Genomic DNA, 25,826 nt, shown 5'->3' with positions numbered 1-25,826 from the left:
AGGTCGTATATTGATCTCCGATTAAAAAAGAATTCAAAACTCGCTTCATAGATCCGTTCATTTGACAAGAAACAATATGGGAGAAATAAAAACAAACATTTATTTTCAAGCTAGTTTTGAGGTTTTATCTGTAACTTTGGTTTCATTATGTTTTTATTTGTCATCTTTGGATGTATCTATCTTTTTTATTTAACCATTCTAAGCATTATTAACCACCAGTAAATTTATTGAGACACTCTTTCTCTCACTTTAACCACTTTAATTGTCATTCCTTCATGTAGACCGGAAGCTGTGAATATTTCATCATGGCGTCGTCGCGACGGATAAACAATCTCAATCAGTAATGCAAATCAAGACTGAAAAATGAGAGGCGATGTGCAGCAAATCGAAAGGGAATCTTTTTGGAGAGAGCATCAAGACACGTACGTTCTGTCAATTAGTCGAACATGTTAATTTCTGTCATTTTATTCGGCTCTGTCGTTTTGAGAAGCAAAACAGGACTCCTATCATATCTCGGTTAATTTACCACTCTTCTCTCTGCAGGATACTTACTTAATTATTCACATAATTACTTTATTTACAGTTAACAATGGAGTACTATGATTATATGATGGATATCTCATTTGAAAGTTTGAAAGGGACCATGCCATAACTGGGTTTTGTGGGGTTTGTTTTGTTTGTTTGGTTTGTGTGTATGCTTTTTTGGGGTTTTTTCTTTTGTTTTGTTTTGTTGTTTTTTTCTCGGGGGGGGGGGGGAATCAATTATTAGAACAACAAGAAGAATATTGCGCCATAACTATAACAGTGTTTTTGTATCTGCAACATTTCTTTGGATGTAAAGCATAGGAATGATGCTGAAAACTGGTGCAAATCCCCCTTTCTTTTTTTTTTTTTGCATGGCGCTATTTGTCGGGTAAAGGTTCCCTCATATTTTTTTATTTGTTTTGCTTTCTTTTTCTTTCCAAGGGGAAGAACCCCCCCCCCCCTAACCATTTTGACTCTTTAATTAAATTTTGAAATATGTTTTCTTGACCAGCTTATCAAAAAAAAACACCCGTCGATTTAAGGTGGAAGAATATAATTCCTCCAGAGCTATCAAAGTAGTCCTGCCAAAAAAGCAATACACAAAAGTTGAGAAACGTGCGCAGAAAAATAATGACAATTTCATGTTCAGTGACTCAAATAGCATACAAATGTAATAGTTGAGACAATGTGACTTAAAAAGATTGTCCGAAATGTTTCGTGTCTGGTGGTTTGATGAAATTGAAAATGTCACGATCCAAAGCTGATCACCCTCAACTAAAGACCACAGCCTATGTGCACATATTTGCGTTATCAGACCTGCAAATAAGCACATGTTGACCTTTGGTATTCAGCAAATTTAGGCTAACGTTAATCAATTTGCTTTCTTTCTGTTTTTTTTTTTCTTTTAATCACATATCTAAGTTAATTTTTAAAAGTTTTTTAACGTTAATTTGTTTTTTATGCACACATACAAAAAATACCAAAATAGGCTAGCTATTTTTTTTTTTAAATTTATAAAAAATTGAGATCCTGCATCAGTGTGAACTAAAAATCTGAAAAGGTGTCCGTGCGATTCATTTTCAAGTTTTTAACTATTTTTAGATTTCAGTTTTAATTGATTATTTAGTATTTTTATTAAGATGTCTATTTTACTCCATATGTTCTCAGCCTTGTCCGGATAAGAGAGGAACTTTCTTCAGGAAAAAAGAGCCGATCCAAATTCAGTCCTCTCGGTGGAATTAAGAGGAAAACACCAACAGGAGTTAAGAATGTCTCACGGCAGGGAACTCATCCACCCTTTGGAAAATACAGAAGAACTCCTTCCCCTTATCTTCCAAAGTATGTTTTGTAATATAGCAGTAGTAATTTTTTTAGCTAAGGTGGTAATGATGATGATGATGATAACGACCAAAATACTGATACTCTAAAAATGATGCTGTGAGCCATTATTTCCTAAACTCTCAATGAATTGATAAAATGGCAAAATAATCACGGAGATTACATTGATGGCAAAAAACAATGACGACTACAATGACAACAATGACGATCATATTCTGCTGACAAGAGTGATGATGGTTGCAGCTGTTTTTTTTAATCTCAAAGAATGTTTTTTCAAAAAGCAGAAAAACCACTTTGATCAAACTGGCAGTGTTCATCAGGCGGTGTGTGAAAATGAAAGAATTAAACACTTTCTTACCATTACACCGCTACAAGCCCGCACAATTTATAATATAAGTAGTACTTTTAAATTCTAAATTATACCTTAAAGTAGAAAACAGTATGTCTCCATGAATACAGTTTGTGCATTTAAGTTATGTTACTTTTCGTAAAACCACAATATACCACTGTCAATTATTATTATGGATCAAGGACTTTCTACAAAGAAACAGAAGAAGGAGAAAAGGAAAGCAATGATTTAATCAGTCTTAATATTTTCATTTTTTCAGATTGAATTCACCCCATGAGCATCAGAATGGAGACCTGAGGTCAAATAAGTTTGATGTTGTCCCACCTGTCAAGCCGAAAGTAGCATTCACATCGTAAGAAAAAATAATTCTCACTCCCTCCCCTCTCTATTTTTTTTTTCTCAGCAGATAGCTGAGTCACTGCATTGTCTTGTCAATAGTGGCAAGTGGTACTGAGACTGAGCAATGGTAAAAGTAGTAGTGGGACTGACCTTTCTGGTAATTTCTCGAGACAGAGAAGCTGTGTATTGGTACATTATATACTATGAGGAAAATAGAGAAAGAGAGGAGAAAATAGGTCTTAGACTCTTTATCGGCACTCAGTCACAGTACCAGGACGAGACAATGGGATTGACCAGGAAGCTCATGATGACAAGTAGACAGTCTGAACCATAGTAGGGTGATTGTGGGGAAGAGTTAGTTAAAAGCCAAGTAAGATCGGCAATTCCCAGTAATTGTAATGATAATCCCAAGCTTTCAGTACCAGTAATTTCTTAATACTGAGAATTACTGGTACCACCCAGGCCTACTTATCAAGGGCATTGAACATAGGGGCGAATCTTATAAAAAATAAATAGATTTTAAAACGGTTCTGAACAGATGATGTGTACTGTGTGAAATGAAAATTTTGTTCCATATAGCCTGCAAGAGAAATGAATGTCAAGTATATCAAATATAATTAAACTTTGGAAAGTTAATGTTCATATTAGAATATTAAAAAATAGAATAAAATAAAAATAAAAATTCATGTATGTTTTCCTCTCCACAGTAAAAAGGATGACTATGATAGTTGGGGAGAGGACAGTGAAGAAGATGAGAAAGGCCCAAGTCCTAGCAATCATCGTAAAAATAAACCTCAGCCTTATCCGTCCAGAATGCAGGGTTACCTTCCTCCATCCGTCGTTTATGGGGCACCCTTCCCTCTCTACTACCCTCCACCCCCCAGAGGAACTGGAAAGAACAAATCAAAGAGGAATACCAACAGGTATGTTTATTAACATTTACTGGAGAAAATAAATAATTAGAGGGGCAATTTCAGGTTAACTATTTATAGTATGGCAAAGGCATCAAGAGAGAGTGTTTAAAACCATGTGTTATAAGAAAAGCAAAAAGTGAAAAATAGCACTCATGTGAAATTACCATAATATTTCTCTCCTTTTAAATTTCTTCACTTTTCCATTCCATCTGGTTATATAACAAAACATTCAATTATATGCTTATGCAAACAAATGAATGTTGTTTTTGGGAAGAGTGTGGGGGTTCTGTTATCGGCTCACAAATCTATGCAGCTTGATTTGAAAAGTGCTTAATAATAATAATAATAATAAATTATTATTATTCTTATTCTTATTATTATTATTATTATTATTATTATTATTATTATTATTATTATTATTATTATTATTATTATTATTATTATTATTATTATTGTTATTATTATTATTCAGCTTGATTTGAAAAGTGCTTAATAATAATAATAATACTTATTATTATTATTATTATTATTATTATTATTATTATTATTATTATTATTATTATTATTATTATTATCATTATTATTATTATTATTATTATTATTATTATTATTATTATTATTATTATTGTTATTATTATTATTATTATTATTATTATTATTATTATTATTATTATTATTATTATTATTATTATTATTATATGACCTTTATTGTCCATAAAGGCAATTTGTTGTTTGGTTTCCATTGTTGGAAAGTGCACACACTCATTTACTGGTACCAACACACATATATACAATTCCAAATTCAATTCTAAACCATTTTGAAAAACATACCTATTCGATGATTACATAGAAGTTTTCAAAATGGTCTAATAGTACCGCAGGTTAATTTTAATGGTTATTTTGTACCATGACTGGAGTTTCTTGAAATTTAGGACCGTAAATGGAGTTTTTTGATATGGAATAGAAGTTGTCTCTCTGAGTCATAGACCCACTCATCATCATCATCTAGTCAGCTGATCCTGCGTAGGACGTTGCTTCCCGAACTTTCTTGCGAAACAGATTACGGTTTTCCGCCAGTCTACTTGCTTGAGTTGCTGTCATTCCCAGCCATTCACATATATCTTGTTCCCAGCTTCTTGTTGGTCTACCTCTTCCTCTCTAAAGCTGGAAATTATTTTGGTTAATGTGGCATCAAATGGAAAGTTACATTAACGTGCTACTTTTCAGAGAAGTTGCTCGTTGCTGTAAACTACCTTCCATGAGATCAAATAGACCCACCAACCCAAATACAAGCAGGTGGAGAAAAGAAGAAACAAATTGTGACTACCTCTGGAACAAAAGCCGGTCCCTTTGCTTGTGAGGCGAATGCTATATCAACTTAGCTATTGGGAGCCCTGGGTTGGTTTGTTTGGTTGGGGATTTTCTATCGTAGTGTTTAAGACTTTAAATTCTATATGGCATCTGTTTCACCATAGAAATAAACTTGGACAAAGATGAAAGAACAGTCACTTATATCAAAATTAAATTGATAAAATTAGCCATATCTTCTTATCCAGGAGTAACAAGAGCTATCGAGACATGTACAACAATCGACGAATGCACAGTTCCCTCTCCTCATCTGGAGGTAAAAACAAATCGAAGTCCAGGAAGAACCAACATCCTACCCATCGGTCGATGCCCATGTACCCAACACCGTTCATGGCAGCCATTCCAATGATGTACCCGACTGTGCCAGAAGTTGATGAGGATGACGAAGAAGAAAGTAGTGATGAGGAATTGGTAAGCTTTCTGTCTCTATTTTTTTTAGCTTTTTTATTTTGCAGGTTTTTTGTTGTTTTTCTTTTCATTCACATTTTTAAAAATATTTATAACCGACTTAAGCAAAACTTTCTAAAAGTTTGACTCTCTCCTGTTTGCATGAATAGGCAGTTGAATATACTTGTTCAATTTCAATTTGTGTTGGCCATGAGAGAGTTATAATTATTAAATACAATTGATAGACATTTCATTATTTCATTACTTCAAATGAAGTTTTAAACGATAAAAGCAAAATTAATGTAAAAACCAAATATTTTATATGAGCTATTCATTAGAAATGAAATTAGTAGCAATGGTTTATAAGGAGCATCAACAAAGTTATGACAGGTTTCTGATATATACACCTTGTATATTGCTTAACCCTTTGATACTTCAGTGAAGCCTGTGTTCCAACTTAAGTACTGCTGTCATGATGAAAACGTGAAGATTTGATGTTAATGATAGATGAAATATACACCTGCTTGTGGAGGGTCTCAATAACGCAGTTGGTAGAGCACAGTTTAGTGGATGGTATTGATCTTGCTAGCAGTTGAGATTTTTTTCTGACCCTGTGTTCATACATTAGTTATTGATTAGCTAGGTTTGTTAGATTTGGCAACTTCTAATGGTGCTCACACTACTATGTTATGACAATCGACCCAATCAGCAAAGTCTTTACTGCATTCATGCCCTGTCGCAAACCCACCCGGAAGCTTCATCACAACACACCGTTCAACTAAACGCTCTGCGGTTTCTGGTTCTTTTCGATTTGGCAGAAAGTCCTTTGCAAAAAGCATCCAAAGTGTTGCAATCAATGGCCATGGTCCGTTTAATGTTTTGGAATCAAGAATAAACTCCAGCTCTATAAGTCTTATGGCTCTGAAAGACTATAGAAACTTGCCTGTAAAGGGTAACTCCAGCTCTATAAGTCTTATGGCTCTGAAAGACTATAGAAACTTGCCTGTAAAGGGTAACTCCAGCTCTATAAGTCTTATGGCTCTGAAAGACTATAGAAACTTGCCTGTAAAGGGTTGATTGTAGAACAATAAAGATGGAAAGCTACAATATGATGTTGAAAAATGTCGTGGAGTGATTTCTAAATGTTGTAAACTAGGTAGGATTTACAATCGCCAATAATAATAAAGGTCCTAGGCCCACTAATTGTACAGTAATTATTGTCACTCTCATATGGATAAAGTTACAGTTCTAATAATCATAAAAAGGCGCATAGGTTAAAGTCACAATTTTTAAAGTGGGATGGGTACTGTACAACAGACTAGCATCCTATCAGGAGAGTAGCAAGAAATGGTTATTCTCTATTTGTTACACTGACTATTTTTCACTGACTTAGTAACCTTATTTCAATCACAGTACATCTCGAAATTCAAATTGAATTTTGAAGAATTCAATTCAAACTTTGGTGATTTTTTATTATTCTTAGGTAAAATTTCAATATTCATGTTCAACAATCCAAATTGTATATATTCATGTCTAATTATTATTACTGCTATATTTTTATGAGATTAGAGAACAGAGAACAGATACTTTATAATATTGTTATTATCACGTATTTGTTTTTCACCTTCTCATAGTACAGGCAGTCCCTGATAGCAATCACTGGTAGTATTTCAATGTTGTTTTCAATCATCGTTATAATGATTCACGCATCGTAGGCGTAAAATTTGTGAAAAATAATGTCGAGCACTTACTGATTATGTATTGTGTTTAGCAATTTCATTCTTTTCTAATGTAGTTGACAATTCTTTTCTCTCATCATTAAGAAATATTTTAAATCACCGGTAATGATTTTTTTTTATCTTAGAATATTTTATTTATTGTTTTAAAAGTCAACGCATTTTTTTATTTGGGTTTATTTTTTTTTTTTTTTTTTTTTGGTCTTTTGTTTGTTTTTGTGGGTTTTTTTGGGTTTTTTTTTTTTTTTTTTTTTGGGGGCGGGGGGTTTGTTTTGTTTTTTTAATCCAACTATTTTTTAACAATTTGAAATTGGTGGGTAATTTAAAATCTTTTTTGTATTGAAATATAGTTAATAGCCTGGATGTGCCGTTTTGACATTGGCATTGTTTTTATTTAATGATGATGATGCACGCTATTGTTCTTGTTTAGTATTTCAGCACAATTGGAATGACTTCATATTTTTACATACAAAATTTGGTTTTCTTATTGCATTCATGTTTTGCTATCTGTTTTATAAGTCCATTTGTCTTCTTGGATTGAAGTTTACAGATTGCTTGATAAACGCAGAGCACAACTTTTGCCTTATATGTCTTTTTTAAGATGCAGATCTATCCTTTCCAAAATTAGAACCATTACTTGATTTTCTGTCCTATCAAATATATATATTTAAATTTCAGGAGTGCCTTAATCTAGACAATGTTGTCTTGTCTAAAAATAGGAAATAGGTCACTTGTGTTCTCCTATTTGTCAAATATTCAATATCCCTTTAGAGAAGAAGATGCTAATTCAGAAAAGTGAGTGGAGCAGGCACTTATGTTGATAATAACAAGAAATGAAGTGAGTAGGAAAGTGCCAGAAGACAATAGAGAATAAAACCTTGGCGGCGGCGATGGGGGCCTGAACCCATGACCTTATGTGTTACAACATGATGCTTGATACCACTTTTTTTTTTGGAGTGGTGGATGGCTTTGAATGTAGAGCTACCCTCTTGCGACCAGGCGGAGTTGTTGTAACAGTAAGGTCGTGGGTTCGAGCCCCCATCACCGCTGCAAAGTTTTTATTCTCTATTGTCTTCTAGCACTTTCCTACTCACTTCATTTTTTGTTATTATCAAGAGGATGCTGTTCTGCGCTTTGTGACATGAAACTAATTATGACATTTATTCCTTAGCATTATCTAGAGTAGATTTGAACCTTGAAAATGTTTAAATCTTAATTATATTTTTCATTATCATTTTTTAAATCTAGATTTTATTCTCGTTACTTGTGGCATGCAGAGATAGAATCTGCATTCCATAAATTGGTACATACTTTTGTAAGGCTTTGATGTTTTGATTTTTTATTGTTTTTTTTTTTGTTTTTTTTTTGTTTTTTTTGGGGGGGGGGTGTTGTTGTTTGGGTGAGAAGTCAACAAAATGAAAATCTATCTGCTACACTCAAAACAGTGGATAATATATGAAATCAGTGATGTTTTATTTCAATAAAATTGTCTGTGGTCATCTTTATTGATTTATCAATGATTATTCAGAGATGGCAATGAACCTCAATGAATAACGTTTACTCGTGCTACTATTACAACAGAGGGTTAATGATTACTATACATTCTTGTCATTGCGTTCACTAATTTATGTGGTGTCGGATCATGCATTTATAATTTATTAAGAATGTATCAAATCATTTTATGTTATTTGAAAACTTACTACACACTATCAATTAATTGTGTTTCTTATTGCATGTTGTTTATTTAATCTTAATTCATATATCAATGAACCTCTGAAACACAATATTTTCGAATTTTGGACCAGGCTCTGATAATGTTTTGGAATAGCGTTTTGTTTTGTTTTGCTTTTTTTTTGTTGTTGTTTTGGTTTTTTTTTGTTTTTGTTTTGTTTTTGTTTTTTTGTTATTTGTTTTTTTTGGGGGGGGGGGAGGGGTTTGTTTGGTTTTTTTTCCTTCCTTTTATATTTTTGTTCATGTTTCTCGTTTTGATTTTGTTTTGTTTGATTTTGTTTTTTGTTTGTTTATTTTGGTGGGGGGGGGGGGGTGTTGTATCTTTATTCTTGTTTTTGTTTTTATGTTTTGTTTGTGTGGGTTTTTTGTTTTCTTTGATTTTTATGGTGGGAGGTTGTTGATTTGTTTTTATGTTTTTTTCTTGTTTTATTTTTTGTTCTGTTTTGCGTTTGGTTGTTTGTCTGATTGGGGTAATTTGTTTGTTGTTTATTTTTTGTTTTTTTTTTGTAAGGGGGGGGGGGGGGGGAGGTTTTTTAAATTTTTTTTATTCTGTATTTTGACTTGCATCATTTTATAAGATATTTTTTTAGAAAGCAACAAAATCAATCCCAATCTTCCCAAATACAAATTATATTAATTTTTTTTTTTTTTTTTAAAGAAAAGGAAATTTTTTTTTCACACCCCCATTAAGCTGGAGGTCTTGTTTGATCTTTCATGGGATCCGAGGTTCACTGTCTTTCATATATTGTATTTTGTATCGGATTGAGTAGTAGATCAATTAACTATGCATGAGAAGAGTTTGATAATAATCATACAGTTACCAATTCTGTTGTGTGATTTCATGTTAAAGACACATACACATTGTATGATCTAGAATCTAGATCCATCTAGAAGAAAATGTGGAATGGTTTATTCATCTTAACAACGCCACTACCACATTATCTCATTCATCTGAAATGTTTCATTCATCCTGTTTTGTTGATAAAGGGGAAACCCAGAACGTCCATTTTATCTGTTTTCATATATTAAATTGAAGCTTACATTGAATTTCACAGTGTTACTTTTACTACAATAATATGATGTCAGGTTAAAGTAATATTGAAATCCTGCCTCTAAAGGTTTAAGATAATGAATGCCTATTTTCAGAACTATACATCCGAAGCCTTGCGCTACTTGAAGTCCAACCCAATCTTCGCCACCAATTTTGTCAATTGGTTTATTGATGACATTCTGGACACTGACATTCTACCAGACATGTTGATTAATTTTTTGAATGAATTTAAACACATGGTTTGTTTGTTTTGTTGGACGCATATTACTCAAACCAAACGCATTTTCATATGAAATCATGATAATCAATTTTTTTTAATAACAGATTTCTGCTTTTTTAGTTTTTCTTAGCTAGATTTTTATTACAATCTTAATCATGCGATGCTGTGGAGAGAATGCATTTACTTCATGATTCAGTTTCCTTAAACTTAAGGATAATCACAAGGACCACTACAAATAATTTGACCAGTGCCTTGGTGTTATGTTCTATTGGTTTGAAGAGTGAGTAAGACACGCGAAATCTGTGCACTCTAAGAGAACAATTAGTTCATACAAATTTTGTCAACATGTGAGAGTCCTAATCACAGTGCTTTGACATACACCAAAACTGAAGTGACTGAACAGCTGCCAAATGCATTCCCACCACATATTTATGCTTGCATCTATAATATATTCTATGCAACAGGGATTTTTAAAGAAAAGTATAACTGAAATTTGACCATCCTTTTTTAAAATTTGACAAGCCTTTTGCAGCTTAAATCTTAAGCCTTATCACGAAAAGATTACTAATCAGCTAATATAAATGGTTCCATGAAATGGAGAAGGTTTCAATATTGTAAACACTTCACAAGTGTTATAAAATTATAATTAACTGACATTTTATGCGTACGAAACTTGGCTCATGGTGTGTGTTGTGAGAGGCAAGTACTTGCTGTGAAAATATGCTAATTAATTTAGTTAATCAATTTTTAAAGAAAAATTATGGTAACATTTCAAATTAGTAAAGTTGTGTTATTGTTTTATAAATCCGCTAATAAAATATTTTAGTTTCAGAATGTATTTCATAAAAAATGAGGGAGAATTTTTAATTATTTTTTTAAAGGAATTTGTCAGATGTCCGCTTATATTCCACCTAATAATCCTGACAAATTTGTCAGATTTGTGAAGATTGTGTTAAAGTTAAAGAGATGTTTCAATATTTTTTTGTACGGCCAGTATTAGATAAATGACTCTTAGACTATTTATGGTCAGAGAGGGAGATGTTCAAGTATATTACAGTAACCCGTAAGCCAAAAATTGAATGTTGTTATTTTAAAATGATTAAAATCATGAAATTGAGTTTTTTACGATTTAAAAATTGTAACTCAGTGTTATGGTGTCTCTTCTTGTTAGAAAAAATCAGACAAAGTTAAGTTTGGTCAGTTCCCAGATGGGTGACAATGATCGTGAAATATGGTCTTTTTGTACTTGGATAAGCACTTTACACACAGTACCCCACTCGACTCATGACTAGTACTGTACAAAATGGAAATAGGGTTCCGTGTGGCCTGCTGGGGTAATAAATGAAATATTGTGAAGCGCATTTAACATGGCAAATCAGTGGAAATGTGTTTTTATAAAAATAAATGCTCATGTTTATTCATTTATTTATCTAAACTAAATTTTTTCTCACGAATTAAAGTATACTTCTTGTTGTCGACAAGTGTTAGAACATGAAATTATTGAATTCAACAACACTCAGCATCTGGTTTATCATCTCGAAAAGTTCCTGTGTTTATTATCATGTTGAGTGATTGATATTATATGCTTCATTTTTATTTTCTAAATCTCTCTTTTAACTCTTTCCTTGCCAAACATTTCCAAAATGTCACGCCTTCCTATCACTAAAATTTATTTATTAAAACTCAAAGCTAAAGAGCATGCTAAACATCATTTTGTTCTACAAATTTACATTAAGTTCTTTTCTTAGACTATACAAAGATTTTTCTTCAAATTTTGTGATGTACATTAAAATTCTGTGTAAGAAAAATAATAGTCACTGTCTCGTAACAATTGTGACGATTTTCCTGTGGTTGGTAAGGAGAGGGTTAACCAGCTACAGAGCATATATTATATTAGGAATTTTACCTCTTGTCTTGCCTTATGTTATATCAATGTTAACCATTGACGTATGCTTCGATTTTATGTTTGTTTTTATTAACGTGTATACCCGCCCATGATATTATTATCTGTTTCTAATTCCATTGTTCCCATTGTATTCTCTTTTTTTTACCAGCTAACTGTGGTACTCTGGAAAAAAAAAACAGGTATTTAGAATTTTGACCAGAAAACTCGTCCTTCAGATATTGATCAATTTTAATGAATGACCCACATCTTGGCAAAACCTCTCATACATGGGACTTTGATAAGTCCTAGGTGTGAAAGTTTTTTGTTTGCCCAGACGAGGGTCATTGAGTTGTTATATAGAATATTGAACTTTTTTATAGAGCAATATCCATTAAACATGTTCAAAGCGCTTTTCAAGGGATCCCCAGCCAACAGCAACACTTAACATGTAGGACAGAACATGATGTCTGTTAGGCGATATTACAATTTTTTCCGGACAGAGACAGCACTGTTAATGCCCAGGTACTCATTTTACACCTGAGTACGGTGAGAGAATGTAAGTAAAGAGCCTTTTCCAAGAACTCAACTATGCACTGAGCGAGGCTCGAACCCAGGACCAAAAGCGAGTGTCATACTACAAGACCACATAGCCGCACAAGGGTCATTCGAGGGTCATTAAAATCGATCGATATTTGAATGACAAGTTTTCTGGCCAAATTTTAAAATATGTGTTTTTCCAGGGTACTGCATTTAATGGCTTAATGTATTATCTAACCAGCATAGCATTATTAACTCATTAACACCTTTCTATGCTTTGTGGTCCCAATAGCCCATCATCATAATCCATCAAAGTGCCTAATTTATTCGATATCATAATAATTACCTCTATATCAGATTGTTTTCCTTAGGATGAACTTAATTCATTACTGTAGCCTTGGCACATGAGGCGACTGATATCTCCAGTGACCTCAAGCTTGGACAATTTTTAATTGAGTCTTATGAGCTATCTGGCCTAAATCGATTTACATTTGCGTCACAATGAAATGAAATGCATATTATTTATATATATATAATATATATATATATATATATATATATATATATATATATATATATATATATATATATATATATATATATATATAGATAGATATATATAAGCATTGGCACAATGCACCTGTAAAACCTTGGTTTGAACCAAGCTATCAGCATCTAATTTTTATCTTTGAAACTTTGTCGCTGTCACTCATTTGGCAGCAGTGCACTTGACGACTGTGTTTATCTTGGTCTTTCTTTAAGGTAGACTCTTTTATTTATTTTATCTTTTAAAAACTTGATACATCAGTTGTTCTGTGCATGCAATCTTTTATAAATTCGTAAAGCGGGTATTGTGCAGTTATCATAGATTTAATCCAACATCAACAGCTCAACATTCTCTATGTGTAATATTTTTGTTTGTTTGTTTTTGTTTTGTCTTGTTTGTTTGTTTTTTGTGTGTGTGTGTGTTTTTTGTTTTTTTGTTTGTTTGTTTTTGTTTTTTTTTGAATGACCACTTTCAAACGAATGTTTCTTTTCGCATGTCATATGCCTAAGTACAGGAAATGATGTATCATTACAAAGACAACATTGCATTCTTACTTCATTAAAAGAAAACATACGGGAAACATCAAGAAATTAATGGATTATATTTGGAGCTATTTCACTCGAGTCAAAACCAGATTCTCCTCAGTGAATTGTGTCTCAAAGAGGATATATCATGATTGACAAAACCAATGAGAACATAAGGAAAAGTCTTAAATGTATTTAAAGTGGTCAATCTGAGGAGAATATGATGTTGATTTTGTTCTCAGTATATAAATCTCCATTTTTATATTCTCTTTCTTCTCCTCTCTCTTCTCTCTTCTCTCTCTCTCTCTCTCTCTCTCTCTCTCTCTCTCTCCTCTCCTCTCTCTTCTCTCTCTCTCTCTCTCTCTCTCTCTCTCTCTCTCCTCTCTCTCTCTCTCTCTCTCTCTCTCTCTCTCTCTCTCTCTCTCTCTCTCTCTCTCTCTCTCTCTCTCTCTCTCTCTCTCTCTCTCTCTCTCTCTCTCTCTCTCTCTCTCTCTCTCTCTCTCTCTCTCTCTCTCTCTCTCTCTCTCTCTCTCTCTCTCTCTCCTCTCTCTCTCTCTCTCTTCTCTCTCTCTCTCTCTCTCTCTCTCTCTCTCTTCTCTCTCTCTCTCTCTCTCTCTCTCTCTCTCTCTCCTCTCTCTCTCCTCTCTCTCTCTCTCTCTCTCCTCTCTCTCTCTCTCTCTCTCTCTCTCTCTCTCTCTCTCTCTCTCTCTCTCTCTCTCTCTCTCTCTCTCTCTCTCTCTCTCTCTCTCTCTCTCCTCTCCTCTCTTTTTTTTTTTTTTTTTTTTTTTCTCTCCCTAGAATCCTTTTTTTTTTTTTTTTTTTTTGACTTGTTTATTCCTTGTTTTAGAAAAATACAAATAATATTGCAATTCATTGTTATCATTCATTGTTTTTCTCTGTTATCAAAACTAACAATTGCTTATAAGTAAATGTTTGAAGGTCCTAACATAGCTTTCTACTCTGCAGCAAGAACTCACGTTTTTCTCACTGTTTTTTTTCTCCTTCATTTTGGCCTTCCATAAAATGCAGCCTATTTCAATTCATTAATTTCCTTTTTTGTTGTTACTATTTACTTATTTTGTAAGAAATGAACTGATAATTTTAGTCATGTTTAGGTATGTGATTTTTATATTTGATGATCAGTGAAAAAAAAAGGGCTTGAACTTAGACAATCTGTTACTTTAACGCTTTTGCGACAATTATGTTAAAATTTGATGTGGACAAACTTCAAACATTCAGCAGTTGATTATTAGCATTTCGTGTGTGTATTCTTAAAGATATTTAATTTATAAATATTTATTTAGATGTGAAAAAAGTAGATATCATGAAATTACGCAAAATTACACATAGTTCATATTTTGCATTCAGTTTTTCAAATGCTCCCGACCGTCTTTTACAATAACTCATGACTGTGGCGTATTTATTTCATGATGAACATGGTATATTCCGATCTCTTTTGGTTTTGGAGTTATTTGTCTGCAGACAGTAACTCGGCTATAATTTTCTTTACCTTTAATAACAGATATGATCCTTGCATACAATTTTGCGCTATGTGGTCTTGTGGTATGACACTCACTTTCAGATCGGAAGGTCCTGAGTTTGAGTCTCACTCAGCATATAGTTGAGCCCTTGGAAAAGGCTCTTTACTCTCACTCTCTCACTGTACTCAGGTGTAAAATGAGTACCTGGCCATTAACAGCATTGTCTCTGTCGGAAAAAAAATTGTATTATCGGCTAACAGGTGTCATGTCTCATTCTACATGATAAATGTTGCTGTTGGTTAGGGACCCCTTGTAAAGCGCTTTGAGCACATAAAGTGGATATTTCCTTCATAACAATATTTCTATTTTAATTTATCCTGCCACCTTTGAAGACCATACCCATTGTTAATTTTTATAAACGGAAATAAAATTTGTTTGATAGATGATCTTTATTCCTCCATGGAATGCCAAGGCGCAACATCTAAAGGTGGCTTGTGGGAAGGCGTAATTTTAAGGGGGGGGGGGGATAAAATGTTTGCAAGTCCTTGGTCCGTCTGAAAAATGCCACCATGAATATTGTGAGATCACTTTGAAATTAGCACTGATATTCTATAACTTGAAAGAAGAAAACTATATAATATTTTAAAATTGAGATCGTGAGTGTAAACAGGTAAAATATAATTATTCATAATATGTCTGTTATGTATTTCAATTGTGCCAGTCTTTCTCGAGGAAATATTTAAAAGTCATAAATTAAAAATCACAAATAACACTCGGAAATTCGCGTCATAATTGTGAGCCCTTCTGATGTTAAGTTTTTCCATATGTCTTACAAAAATATACATATATTTTTATCTATTCGATTACAGATTTCAATATAACTTAAAAATAATTTTTGAAATTACTTTAAATATTTTTTTTCTTTTATAAAAACGTTCAGGCCTTTTTCTTTTTTGTCCACCAATCAGGGATGCCATCGATAAGTAACTATTTGTTATCTCAATGGATTAGTTTTTTTAAAAATATATGGTGATCAGGACGGATTCGGTGTCATTCTTTTCTTACAACGAATCCAAATTGTCGCATACAGTATTATAATGTTTATTTCAATTTGAATTTATTGTTTAAAAAAAAAAAATAAGGCTACTCCATCTTATTGATTATTAAATATTTATTACAAAGCTAATTTAGAAGTATGTCATTTTTATTATCATCCTCTTCTTCATCATCATCATCATCATCATTATCATCATCATCATCGTCATCGTAATTGTTATTTTTTTTTTTACATTAATTTTTTTTTTGATTATTATTATTATTATTATTATTATTATTATTATTATTATTATTATTATTATTATTATTATTATTATTATTATTATTATTATTATTATTATTATTATTATTATTAATTGTCTTTTTTTTAATCATGCCACGTTCGATAAGAAAAGGAAAAATATATCTTGAAAATAAAAGGGAAATAAAAAGAGATTTATCACCAAAATTAACTACCTATGTGATTATTCAAAAAAGAAGAGTCCTTTTATTATCGAGACAAATGGTGGCCTTAAAGATCATGGGACAATTTTTACATTTTTCACCCACGACCTCAGTATGAAAATTGAACTTTAAGTTCTGTTCGAGTTTAATAAATGTCATTTATTAAAATCCTAAAAACAAAAACAAAAGAAAAAAAAGATAAATTCGAATTTCATAATTTTCATCATAATTCTGACTTTGAAATTCAGTTTTCAGAGGATGTCCGGCCATATAGTCATATTGCCAAATTGAGGTGGCAGGTCGTATTCGTCTACTTTTAATATTTGAAGTTTTTTTTCAAAAAGATTCGGTGACACAATGCTGTAATGTTAAGCAGGCTAGCAAAACATGATATCAAGTTAGATTCCCATTCAAAGCTTATAATTTCAATAAGTGATACTTACAGTATTTTTTTTTTATGGCATTGTAATTCATTCATCTCTTCATTAATTATTATTTTTCTTTTGTTTAACTCTCCTATTGATACATTTTCCTATTGTTCTTATTTCACAATGTTATTTTTGTTTTGTCTTTGTGCTCAGCCCTATGACCATCCCCTGTATGTCCCCACCCTTTACGCATGTGAAGATTTCCTCGGAGATCAAGTGTCTGAGATGGTGGCTGATGTGGTTAGAGAGGTGGCCGCTGAGGCAGCTGAGATGTAAGTGTAATGATGATGTTGATGAATTGATGATTTGATGGTGATGATTATAATGATGGTAGTGATGTTGTTGATGATGATGATTTTGTTGTTGTTGTTGATGATGATAATAATAATTAAAGAGTTGTTATTAATGATGATGATGATGATGAGAATATGAGTGAAAGATCAATGCCATCTCAACGTATGTCTGATTCTACGACCTAGACCCTAACTGCCATTTACTTTATATATTATAATGTGTTAGGTAAGAATCCCAATGCTGGAGTTTTAATGTTTTTTGGTTTGTTTTTGTTTTTGTTTTTTTTTTTGTTGTTTTTGTTGTGTTTTATTTTTTAATTGTTTACACACTCATGTCAGTTTATGAGCTTCAATGTCGGTTTGCCCACTCAACACATTAATTGTCCCTTTTTTACTTTGAGGAAATGGCAGCTATTCTTAGATTATATATTTTATGCGGTATGCAATATTTCTTCTGTATTATTAGGTCGTTTTGATTGTTTTTATCTATCAGTTACCTTGATGCCAACAAAGGAGATCCCCTAGAACAGTTTTTAACGGATCTGATTGATGACGCGGTACGACAGGGAACCAGAGAGGTCGTCAGGTCAACAATTGTCAATATGGCAGAGGATTATTTGGAGATCGAGGTTGCTACGGGGATTATCAATAATTTGGTTGACGACTATGTGGATGAGATAGCACCTGACCTTGTGAGATTGGCAAATTTTAGAACATTCATTATTTGATATTTATATGCATTTTGTCCTTAGTTAAATCTTTGCCCCTCTTTTTTATAGCCTGAGAAAAGCTTACTTATAGGTCATTTATTCATTCATTCATCCAATGATTTGATGATTGTCAGGGGGATACATGGGATGCAGCTCTCACCAATTTCCGCCATTCTTCTCTATTGTTGGCCTTCTCCAGGAGTTCTTCCATTTTCATTCCTGTCCATTCCTTGATATTGTCCATCCAAACTTTCCTTGGTCTTCCTCTTCTTCTTCCTCCTTTAAGTGTGCCCTCCATCACCATTCTGCAAAAACCTTCATGCGTCACTTATAAGTAGCTTCATTTAAACACACAAGAATACATTGGTCGTGAATCTACTTTTATTCTATATTAAAACTTGTCCCTTTAACTGCTTACAGGAGTAAGCATCGGTTTCTAAAATTAGATTTTCGCTTGATACAATTACCTATTTGAATTTCAGTTTGACGACGTCCTCTTTGATATTTGTGCTGAGGAGTTCATTGAACAGGAAGTGCTAATCCCAGAAACCCATGATGAAGCAACAGCTGTGGCAAGGGAGACAATTCAGCATTTTGACAACAAAGTGATGAGGCGGGAATTGAAAACAGTGAGGGTTTTCTCTAAATAGAGTTATAAAAATATTGTATCTAATTTACGTAAGTCATTTGCATCAGTTTCCCCTCAAATATAGAACAGCCTCTCCAATATCATTTTTTTTACTCATCCATCTCTGACAGTACAATGTATTTGATTATCAATGTCCTTTTCTGTTAACAATATATAGTAATAATATAAATGTGTTTGTATGTCTTTGTGTTTGTATGTGTGTGGGTAAGTGTGTGTGTGTGTGTGTGTGTGTGTGTGTGTGTGTGTGTGTGTGTGTGTGTTATTAAGATGATTTTTAGTATGTACTGAAAGTTTTTATTGAACTGTTATCATATAATTTGTCACTTTAAAGTGCATTGATTGTGACCTAGTCTGATTTTGCCCTATATGAATGCCATATTATTATCATTATTATTATTATTATTATTATTATTATTATTATTATTATTATTATTATTATTATTATTATTATTATTATTATTATTATTATTATTATGATGATGATGATTATTATTATTATTATTATTATTATTATTATTATTATTATTATTATTATTATTATTATTATTATTATTATTATTATTATTATTTCATTATAAATATAATAAAGTCAAGAACATTTTTAGATAAGTTACTTATGGCAATTGCAGGGGCCATGTTGTAATGCAAATTTATAGGGAAAAAGCAATTCCTGCCCTCTGTTGTCAGATGTTCTTGGGTGTATCAGGTTTGCTATAAAATTAGCCTTACAAAATGGCTAAAACAATTTTTTTTTCCCAAGGAGTCTCTGGTTAAAGATTTTTTGACAAGTTGAAGGTCATTTTGATTTATTCCATCTTTCTAATTTTCATTTGCTTTATGCGGCTATGTGGGTTCGAGTCTAGCTCGGTGCATAGTTGAGTCCTTGGAGAAGGCTATTTACTCACATTCTCTCACCGTACTCAGATGTAAAATGGGTATGTGGCCGTTAACAGCATTGTCTCTGTACAAAAAAAATTGTAATATCGCCTAAATGGCATCATGTCCCGTCCTAAATGTTAAAAGTTGCTGTTGGCGAGGGACCCCCTTGTAAAGCGCATTGAGCATGTTTAGTGGATATTGCGCTATATAAATGCTCATTTTTTTTTTTTGTTGCTTCACAGGTAACCTCTCAAGCCCAGGTCAAACTAGCAGACTCAATCATCATGGATTATCTACTGCACTTGATGACCCAGCAAGGAAAACTGTGGGCAGAGGAGGACCACTACAATAGATTCTTGGATGGTGTGTAGTTTAATTCTACATCTTTTGTATTATTATTATTATTATTATTATTATTATTATTATTATTATTATTATTATTATTATTATTATTATTATTATTATTATTATTATTATTATTATTATTATTATTATTATTATTATTATTGTTTGCTTTGCATCATTATTGATTTTACTTACTTGATTTGTTGATTGCAAATGTTATATTATTCTTGTATGAGTTATATTGACAATTGCCTAAAAATAAACTTTTGAATTTGAATTTGCATTTTATAATTTTAAACACATATTTATTCCTGATCCAGTTAACGTAGTACAGTACAGTGCTGGACAGAAATCTGAAACATGCAAATGTCAAAACCACAGAAATCTTGAACACGTCTCAATTCTCCATTTTAATCTCTCTATTTTCATGGTATTGGCAACACGAAAATCTCCAACATGTTCCAAGGCCAACATGGAAATATACAGGACAATCTGGAAATTCAGTTTTGTGTTTGTTGATAAAATATTTTTCTTACCAATGTTTGTATTCAATTGAAACAAAATCTGCCATTACTTTCAATTTGGCATTAAGTATGTTAGTTCTTTTCTGAAATAGTGTGTGTTTATGTGTGTGTGTTAGAGAGAGAGAGAGAGAGAGAGAGAGAGAGAGAGAGAGAGAGAGAGAGAGAGAGAGAGTGTGTATATGTGTGTGTATGTGGAGGGGTGTGGTCAATTCACTCGATGACTCACTCCAATGACGAGACAGTAATATCCTAAAGGCTGTTATTGTTACATATTAAAATCAAACAAGCAATTATGGGTGAGGAGGATGGCGTTGAGAGGAAAGGCACGAGGGAGGAGTGATAGTGAATTAGTACTGGATTTGTAGGTAAAGATGTAGCATGCTGAGTTTGATATCAACAATGCGACGTGCTGGCTTTGTCTTCTGATGATAACACACGCAAAGTAAAAACTTTATTCCACCTCTGAATTAGACAAGACACACTAAACTCAACACCGCATTAAAATGTAAATGTTGCTGCTCGAAGCTCGAATAAATGAATAACAATGTGAAATTGAATGTAAGCTTCAATTTAGTATCTGTATTTGTATATTCAATTGAAGCTTGCATTCAATTTGACATTGTTATTTATCATCTCATTATAACGAGACCTTTCCAAAACCATCCATGTTTACCTGTATCACAGTCTTCTTCATATTCTTAGTAAATACTCATCACAGAAATTTTGAAGTCATGGAAATCTCGAACAGATAGGCCCGGTCCCAACTTACTGGAAATTTCCATGATAAATAATCAACACAGAAATTTTGAAAACATGGCAATCTCGAACAGATAGGCCCAGTCCCAACTTGTTGGAGATTTCCATGATAAATACTCAACACGGAAATCTTGAAAACATGGAAATCTCGAACAGTCCCAACTTGGAGATTTCCATGTTGCACTGTATGTTGTTAGAATTGTGTCAAAGATTTTAGGGATAGAAGGAGGCCAGGATAAGACACTGATCCTTCCCTTCTTTATGCAAATCTACTTTTTTTATTATTTTATATTGATGTCATCATCATCATCATCATTGCCTTTTTCACCCTGGGTCAGGGTATAGGCCACAGACAAACAGTTTCCATCCTTCTCTATCCTGAGCTAACTTTTTGATCTAATTCTTCTCCATGTTCCTCGTGGCCTTCCCCTTGATCTTCTGCCCTGGGGGTTCCAGTCCGATACTTTCTTTGTTATAGTGGAGTCGTTCTTTCTAAGCGTGTGTCCAATCCACCTCCATCATCTTCTTCTTATTTCCTCTCCCACTGGTTTCTGCTGTGTTATTTTCCATACTTCTTCATTTTTTATTCTATCCATCCATTTTATTCTGAGTAGCTTACGCATGCACCTGTTTACGAAAATCTGTACCCTCCTTATACATGCCTGTGATGCGTTCCAAGTTTCACATCCATACAATAGGACAGACTTCACGTTTGAGTTGAAAAGTCTTAGCTTTGGTATATTGATGTAGTTGTTGGTTATTTTTAGATTATTTTCACATTTTCATTCCATCCATCCAGACTTCATGTTGAACACCACCTTTACCCAAATGTTCAGCATTCAGAAACACCGAGACAAAACCCTCCAGAACAAACCTTTGCACAAACTTCACCAGAAAGCTGTCTCCGATGTGGTAAATAGAGAATCCTTTTTATTTAAAAATAATTTTAACTTTAAAAAAAGGGTGTGTAACAGATTATTCCTAGTGTATAAAATAGAAAATTGTTTCTGCATGTTCTGTGTGGAGGACTAAAAGGGCCTTGTGAAACGCATTGAGCATGGTGGAATTGTGGAAACACTCTACATAATTGGGCATATTTATTATAAAAATAGTCCTTCTAAGCCTGAAGCCTTAAGGACCTGGGTTATCACAGTTTCTGCATTATTAAATACATTATAACAATGGTTTGTTTGCCTTTAGATAAAATGCTAGTTAAACCCTAAGTACTTTCAACCAAATAAAATAGACCCAATTTATTGACAGGAGCGGGGGGGGGGGGGGTCCTGATAGCTCAGTTGGTAGAGCACTCACTTCATTCGCAAAGGGATTGAGGTCTATCCCGGGTGCTGCAGTCATGAAAAATATAGAATTATATTGAAGTCAATCAGATGCTAACATTTTAAATTCCAAATTTTATCTTAAATACACAAATATAAGAAAATTTACATAGTCATGCTAAAATTAATTGAACAAAGTTACATCAATTTTTGGAATTGTTTTGGGGTTTTTTCCTAGTATTTTGACATATTCAAGGCATGTGGAATGATGCATGTTGTGTCTCTGGACAGGTCTGGAGGTGTCAAAAGATATTCAAGTTTTCTTACTCTTTACTAACCTGATTGATTCTCAAAAATATAACATGAATTGTTACATAAGCTTTTAGATTATGCTTCTGATTGTTAGTGAAAATATAAATTTATTTTTGAAATCATGAATCTTTTTTTTCTTAATGGCTGTATCCCGTTTAAGATGTGAAAAAAGAAAGTCTGACATTTGCTGTTGGTTGGCAAGCCTGCAAAATACTCTTATTGAGAAAAAAAGAAAAAAAGCCTCTCTTTAAAGTCAAAAAAAAATTTTTTAATTGAGCTTTTATAGAGAGCAATATCCACTAAATGTGCTAAAAGCACTTTACAAGGGGTCCCTGACCAACAGCAACACATAACATGTGGAACGAGACATGACGCCTGTCACGCGATATTACAATTTGTTTTGGACAGAGACAACGCTCTTAACAGCCAGGTACTCATTTTACACCTGAGTACAGTGAGAGAATGTGAGTAAAGATCCTTTTCCAAGGACTCAACTATGCGCAGAGTGAGGCTCGAACTCAGGACCTTCCGATCCGAAAGCGAGTGTCATACCACTAGACCACATAGCCGCAGGTTGAATGTTTATGTAATTCTGATTTTAGATTCAATCTTCAGCATCTTGTTTACCCCAACATTTCAAAAGTTTTGAGGAGAGAGACCACATTTTATTTTTCTTTATTTCTTTCTTTCTTTTTATAGCTTTATTTATGATCTATCTATTTTCATATCTTTCAATCTTTTCTCCAGGCCCTGGATGTATTCCTACAGCAACTGACAAGGTCTCTGGATGAAGACATGGCTGATGTGGACGAGTATGAACGGGGCGTGACAGATGGAGTCAGGTGAGCAGGGGAGAAATAAGAATTCAGTCTTTTCGTGTAGCATTGCAAGATGCTGTAATCAAGGCATTCTTGACTTGACTTCGTCCTCTTCACTCCTTGTGGAACATAGGGCCTCTACGAGTGTCTGCCATCTATTTCTGTCCTTGGCCATCTTTTTAGTAGATGAGGCCTGCCATTTTCATTTCTTCTGACAGTGAGCGCCTCCATGTCTGTTTTGGACGCCCCACCGTTCGTGTCCCTTGGGGGTTCCACTCAAAGGACTGGCGGGTGACATTGCTCCCTGGTCTTCTTAGTGTATGACCGACCCATCTCTATTTCCTCCTCCTGATTTTTGGTGTAGATGACCTCCACAGGATTTTGAAAATCAGATGGCAAGACCACATCTTCAACATAGAACTATGGAGAAGGTCAAAGTCAAGAACCCATCAACACCCAAGGCATTCTTAGAGGGAATAAAACCATTTTTGTCCTTCTGAGCCATAAGACCAAATGAATCATAGCTCAGTCCAGTTTCTGAGCCTTTTACAGACAGTAAAAATTGCTTGTTTTGGTTAGGATGGCAGTCTAGTCAAAAGTACTTTCTGCCATACCTAACAAACTGTTACATGTTCAACCATTTTTGAATGGACTGAGGAAACTGTATGCAAAATGCCTCTCAAAATGGTGTATTGTTAAGGGACATAATCACCAGTTCGAATTCTCAGACCTAAATTAGGTCATGTTTTTGAGTCCAATAGACTGTACCTCTCCACCATCACAACACACACACACACAATAAAGGCAATTTGTTCTCTTCTATTTTTATCTTCATAGCATGGTACCAACTCATTCATCATTGCCACATATTCAGTCATGATAATTATTTATTTATATGTTTTTTTTTCCTTTTATGGAGACATTAGAAGAGTGAAAAAAATATTGAAATATAGCGTTTGTCTACAGTAAAAAAAAACACCATGCGATTAGTGTTTTAAAACTATTTTATTGTTTTCTCCTGGTGCTGGAACAGCAGCTTATATTTAACACAGAGATCAAAACATGCAGCCTCTTATACAATTTTCATTTAAAGTCAGTGCTGCTGTGTACCTGGGGAACCTCCGAATTTAACATCCATCTATGAGAAAGCAACGAAAATATGTGTATAATGCCTTTCCCAAGGGCATATAACTGAGATTATCTAATTACCAGCTTGAGGTTCTGATTTAAGTTACGTTGTGTTGTGAGTCCAATGTTGTAATAAAATTAATTTGTGCTTTTATATAGCACAGTATCCATTTAATGTGCTCAAATAGCTTTACATGGGACTCCAAGCCAACAGCAATACTTGATATTAGAACAAAACATTACGCCTTTAGGCTGATATTATAATTTTTTTTCTGACACTAAAATTACATTCCCTTTATTCATCCCATAGAGCTATTTGTCTTAAGGGTCTATTCCAAGGGAAGACTGGAATAACCCAGGCATCAGCCACAGTGCAATGCCACAAACTGAGCAGCTAGGGCAAGGTGACTAGCTTAAGGCCACACAGCACGAGTATTTGAAGTCATTACCATTCGAGTACGAATCAAAGACTGTACTGCCTATCCATGCTGCTGGCCAGTCATTCATTTAACACCCAAGTGTAGTGGAAGAATGCGGGTAAAGATCCTTTTCTAAGGCCTCATCTGTGCGTTACTCGCAGCAGGACTCGAACCGGGGACCTACCTGTCCAGAAGTGAGAGTCATTATACAAGACACAAAGCCACACATCACAGTGATACACTGACTTTAATCATTGATTTTTATGCATAATGTGTACAATTCTTTTGCAGATAACACATCCACCATTGATGCTAAGCATGGAATAGGAAAAGATTCAAAAGATGTCAGTGAGTGCTGGAACCGTCCTGGCATATGAATACACACTCACCTCTTCCATCTAACATGGACATAGCCTTCTTTACTACAAGCGGAACTAAACATTAGTCTTTTGTTGTCCCTTCAGCTTCTGAAGTCATTTTTATCATTAATCTATCTACTCAGTATCATCTTGTGACAACATTTTAACTATGATTTGATTTCCCATATTTAGTTGATTTTAAGAGAGAAAAAAATAAAATAAAAGAATAGTCCTTAAAAATCCATGAGGCCCATGGTGTAGGAGATAATCCTGTTTTCTGTAGAACTAATCATACAATAACAATGGCTTGATACCTGTTAAATAGGATGATAATCTAATGCAAAGTACTTTCTGCCAGATCTAATAGACCTAGCTACCCACAATTGGACAGAAGGGTCAGAAATTTTAGATCTTAAATTTTTGACTGCTCTATCTTTTCTATTCAATGGCGCTGACATGATTTAAAAGTCTGGCAAGCACCGATACATTACTAAAAA

The 25,826-nt window shown here is 33.5% G+C and overlaps 1 protein-coding gene across 2 annotated transcripts; it reads left to right on the top strand.

Annotated features, from left to right (window-relative positions):
* Positions 1–19: 19 nt before the first annotated feature.
* Positions 20–25,826, top strand: LOC144959954 (uncharacterized). Of its 2 annotated transcripts, XM_078892829.1 has the most exons (13): positions 20–422; positions 1,693–1,863; positions 2,472–2,564; positions 3,259–3,474; positions 5,022–5,244; positions 9,834–9,977; positions 17,014–17,132; positions 17,647–17,845; positions 18,346–18,492; positions 19,634–19,754; positions 21,816–21,928; positions 23,353–23,447; positions 25,262–25,826. In XM_078892829.1, exons 1-13 carry the CDS (start codon positions 364–366, stop codon positions 25,263–25,265), a joined length of 1,704 nt encoding a protein of 567 aa, XP_078748955.1. In that variant the 5' UTR covers positions 20–363; the 3' UTR covers positions 25,266–25,826. The 2 variants fall into 2 exon arrangements, with proteins under 2 accessions (XP_078748955.1, XP_078748957.1); XM_078892831.1 differs by lacking the exon at positions 9,834–9,977 and having other exon boundaries at positions 282–422.

The sequence above is a fragment of the Berghia stephanieae genome, chromosome 14 (assembly GCF_034508935.2).
Source record: "Berghia stephanieae isolate SIO BIC M18660-M18661 chromosome 14, UCSD_Bste_1.3, whole genome shotgun sequence".
Classification (NCBI taxonomy): Eukaryota; Metazoa; Mollusca; class Gastropoda; order Nudibranchia; family Aeolidiidae; genus Berghia; species Berghia stephanieae.
Note: the sequence above shows the minus strand (reverse complement) of the source record. Positions and strands in the feature narration are given on the sequence as shown.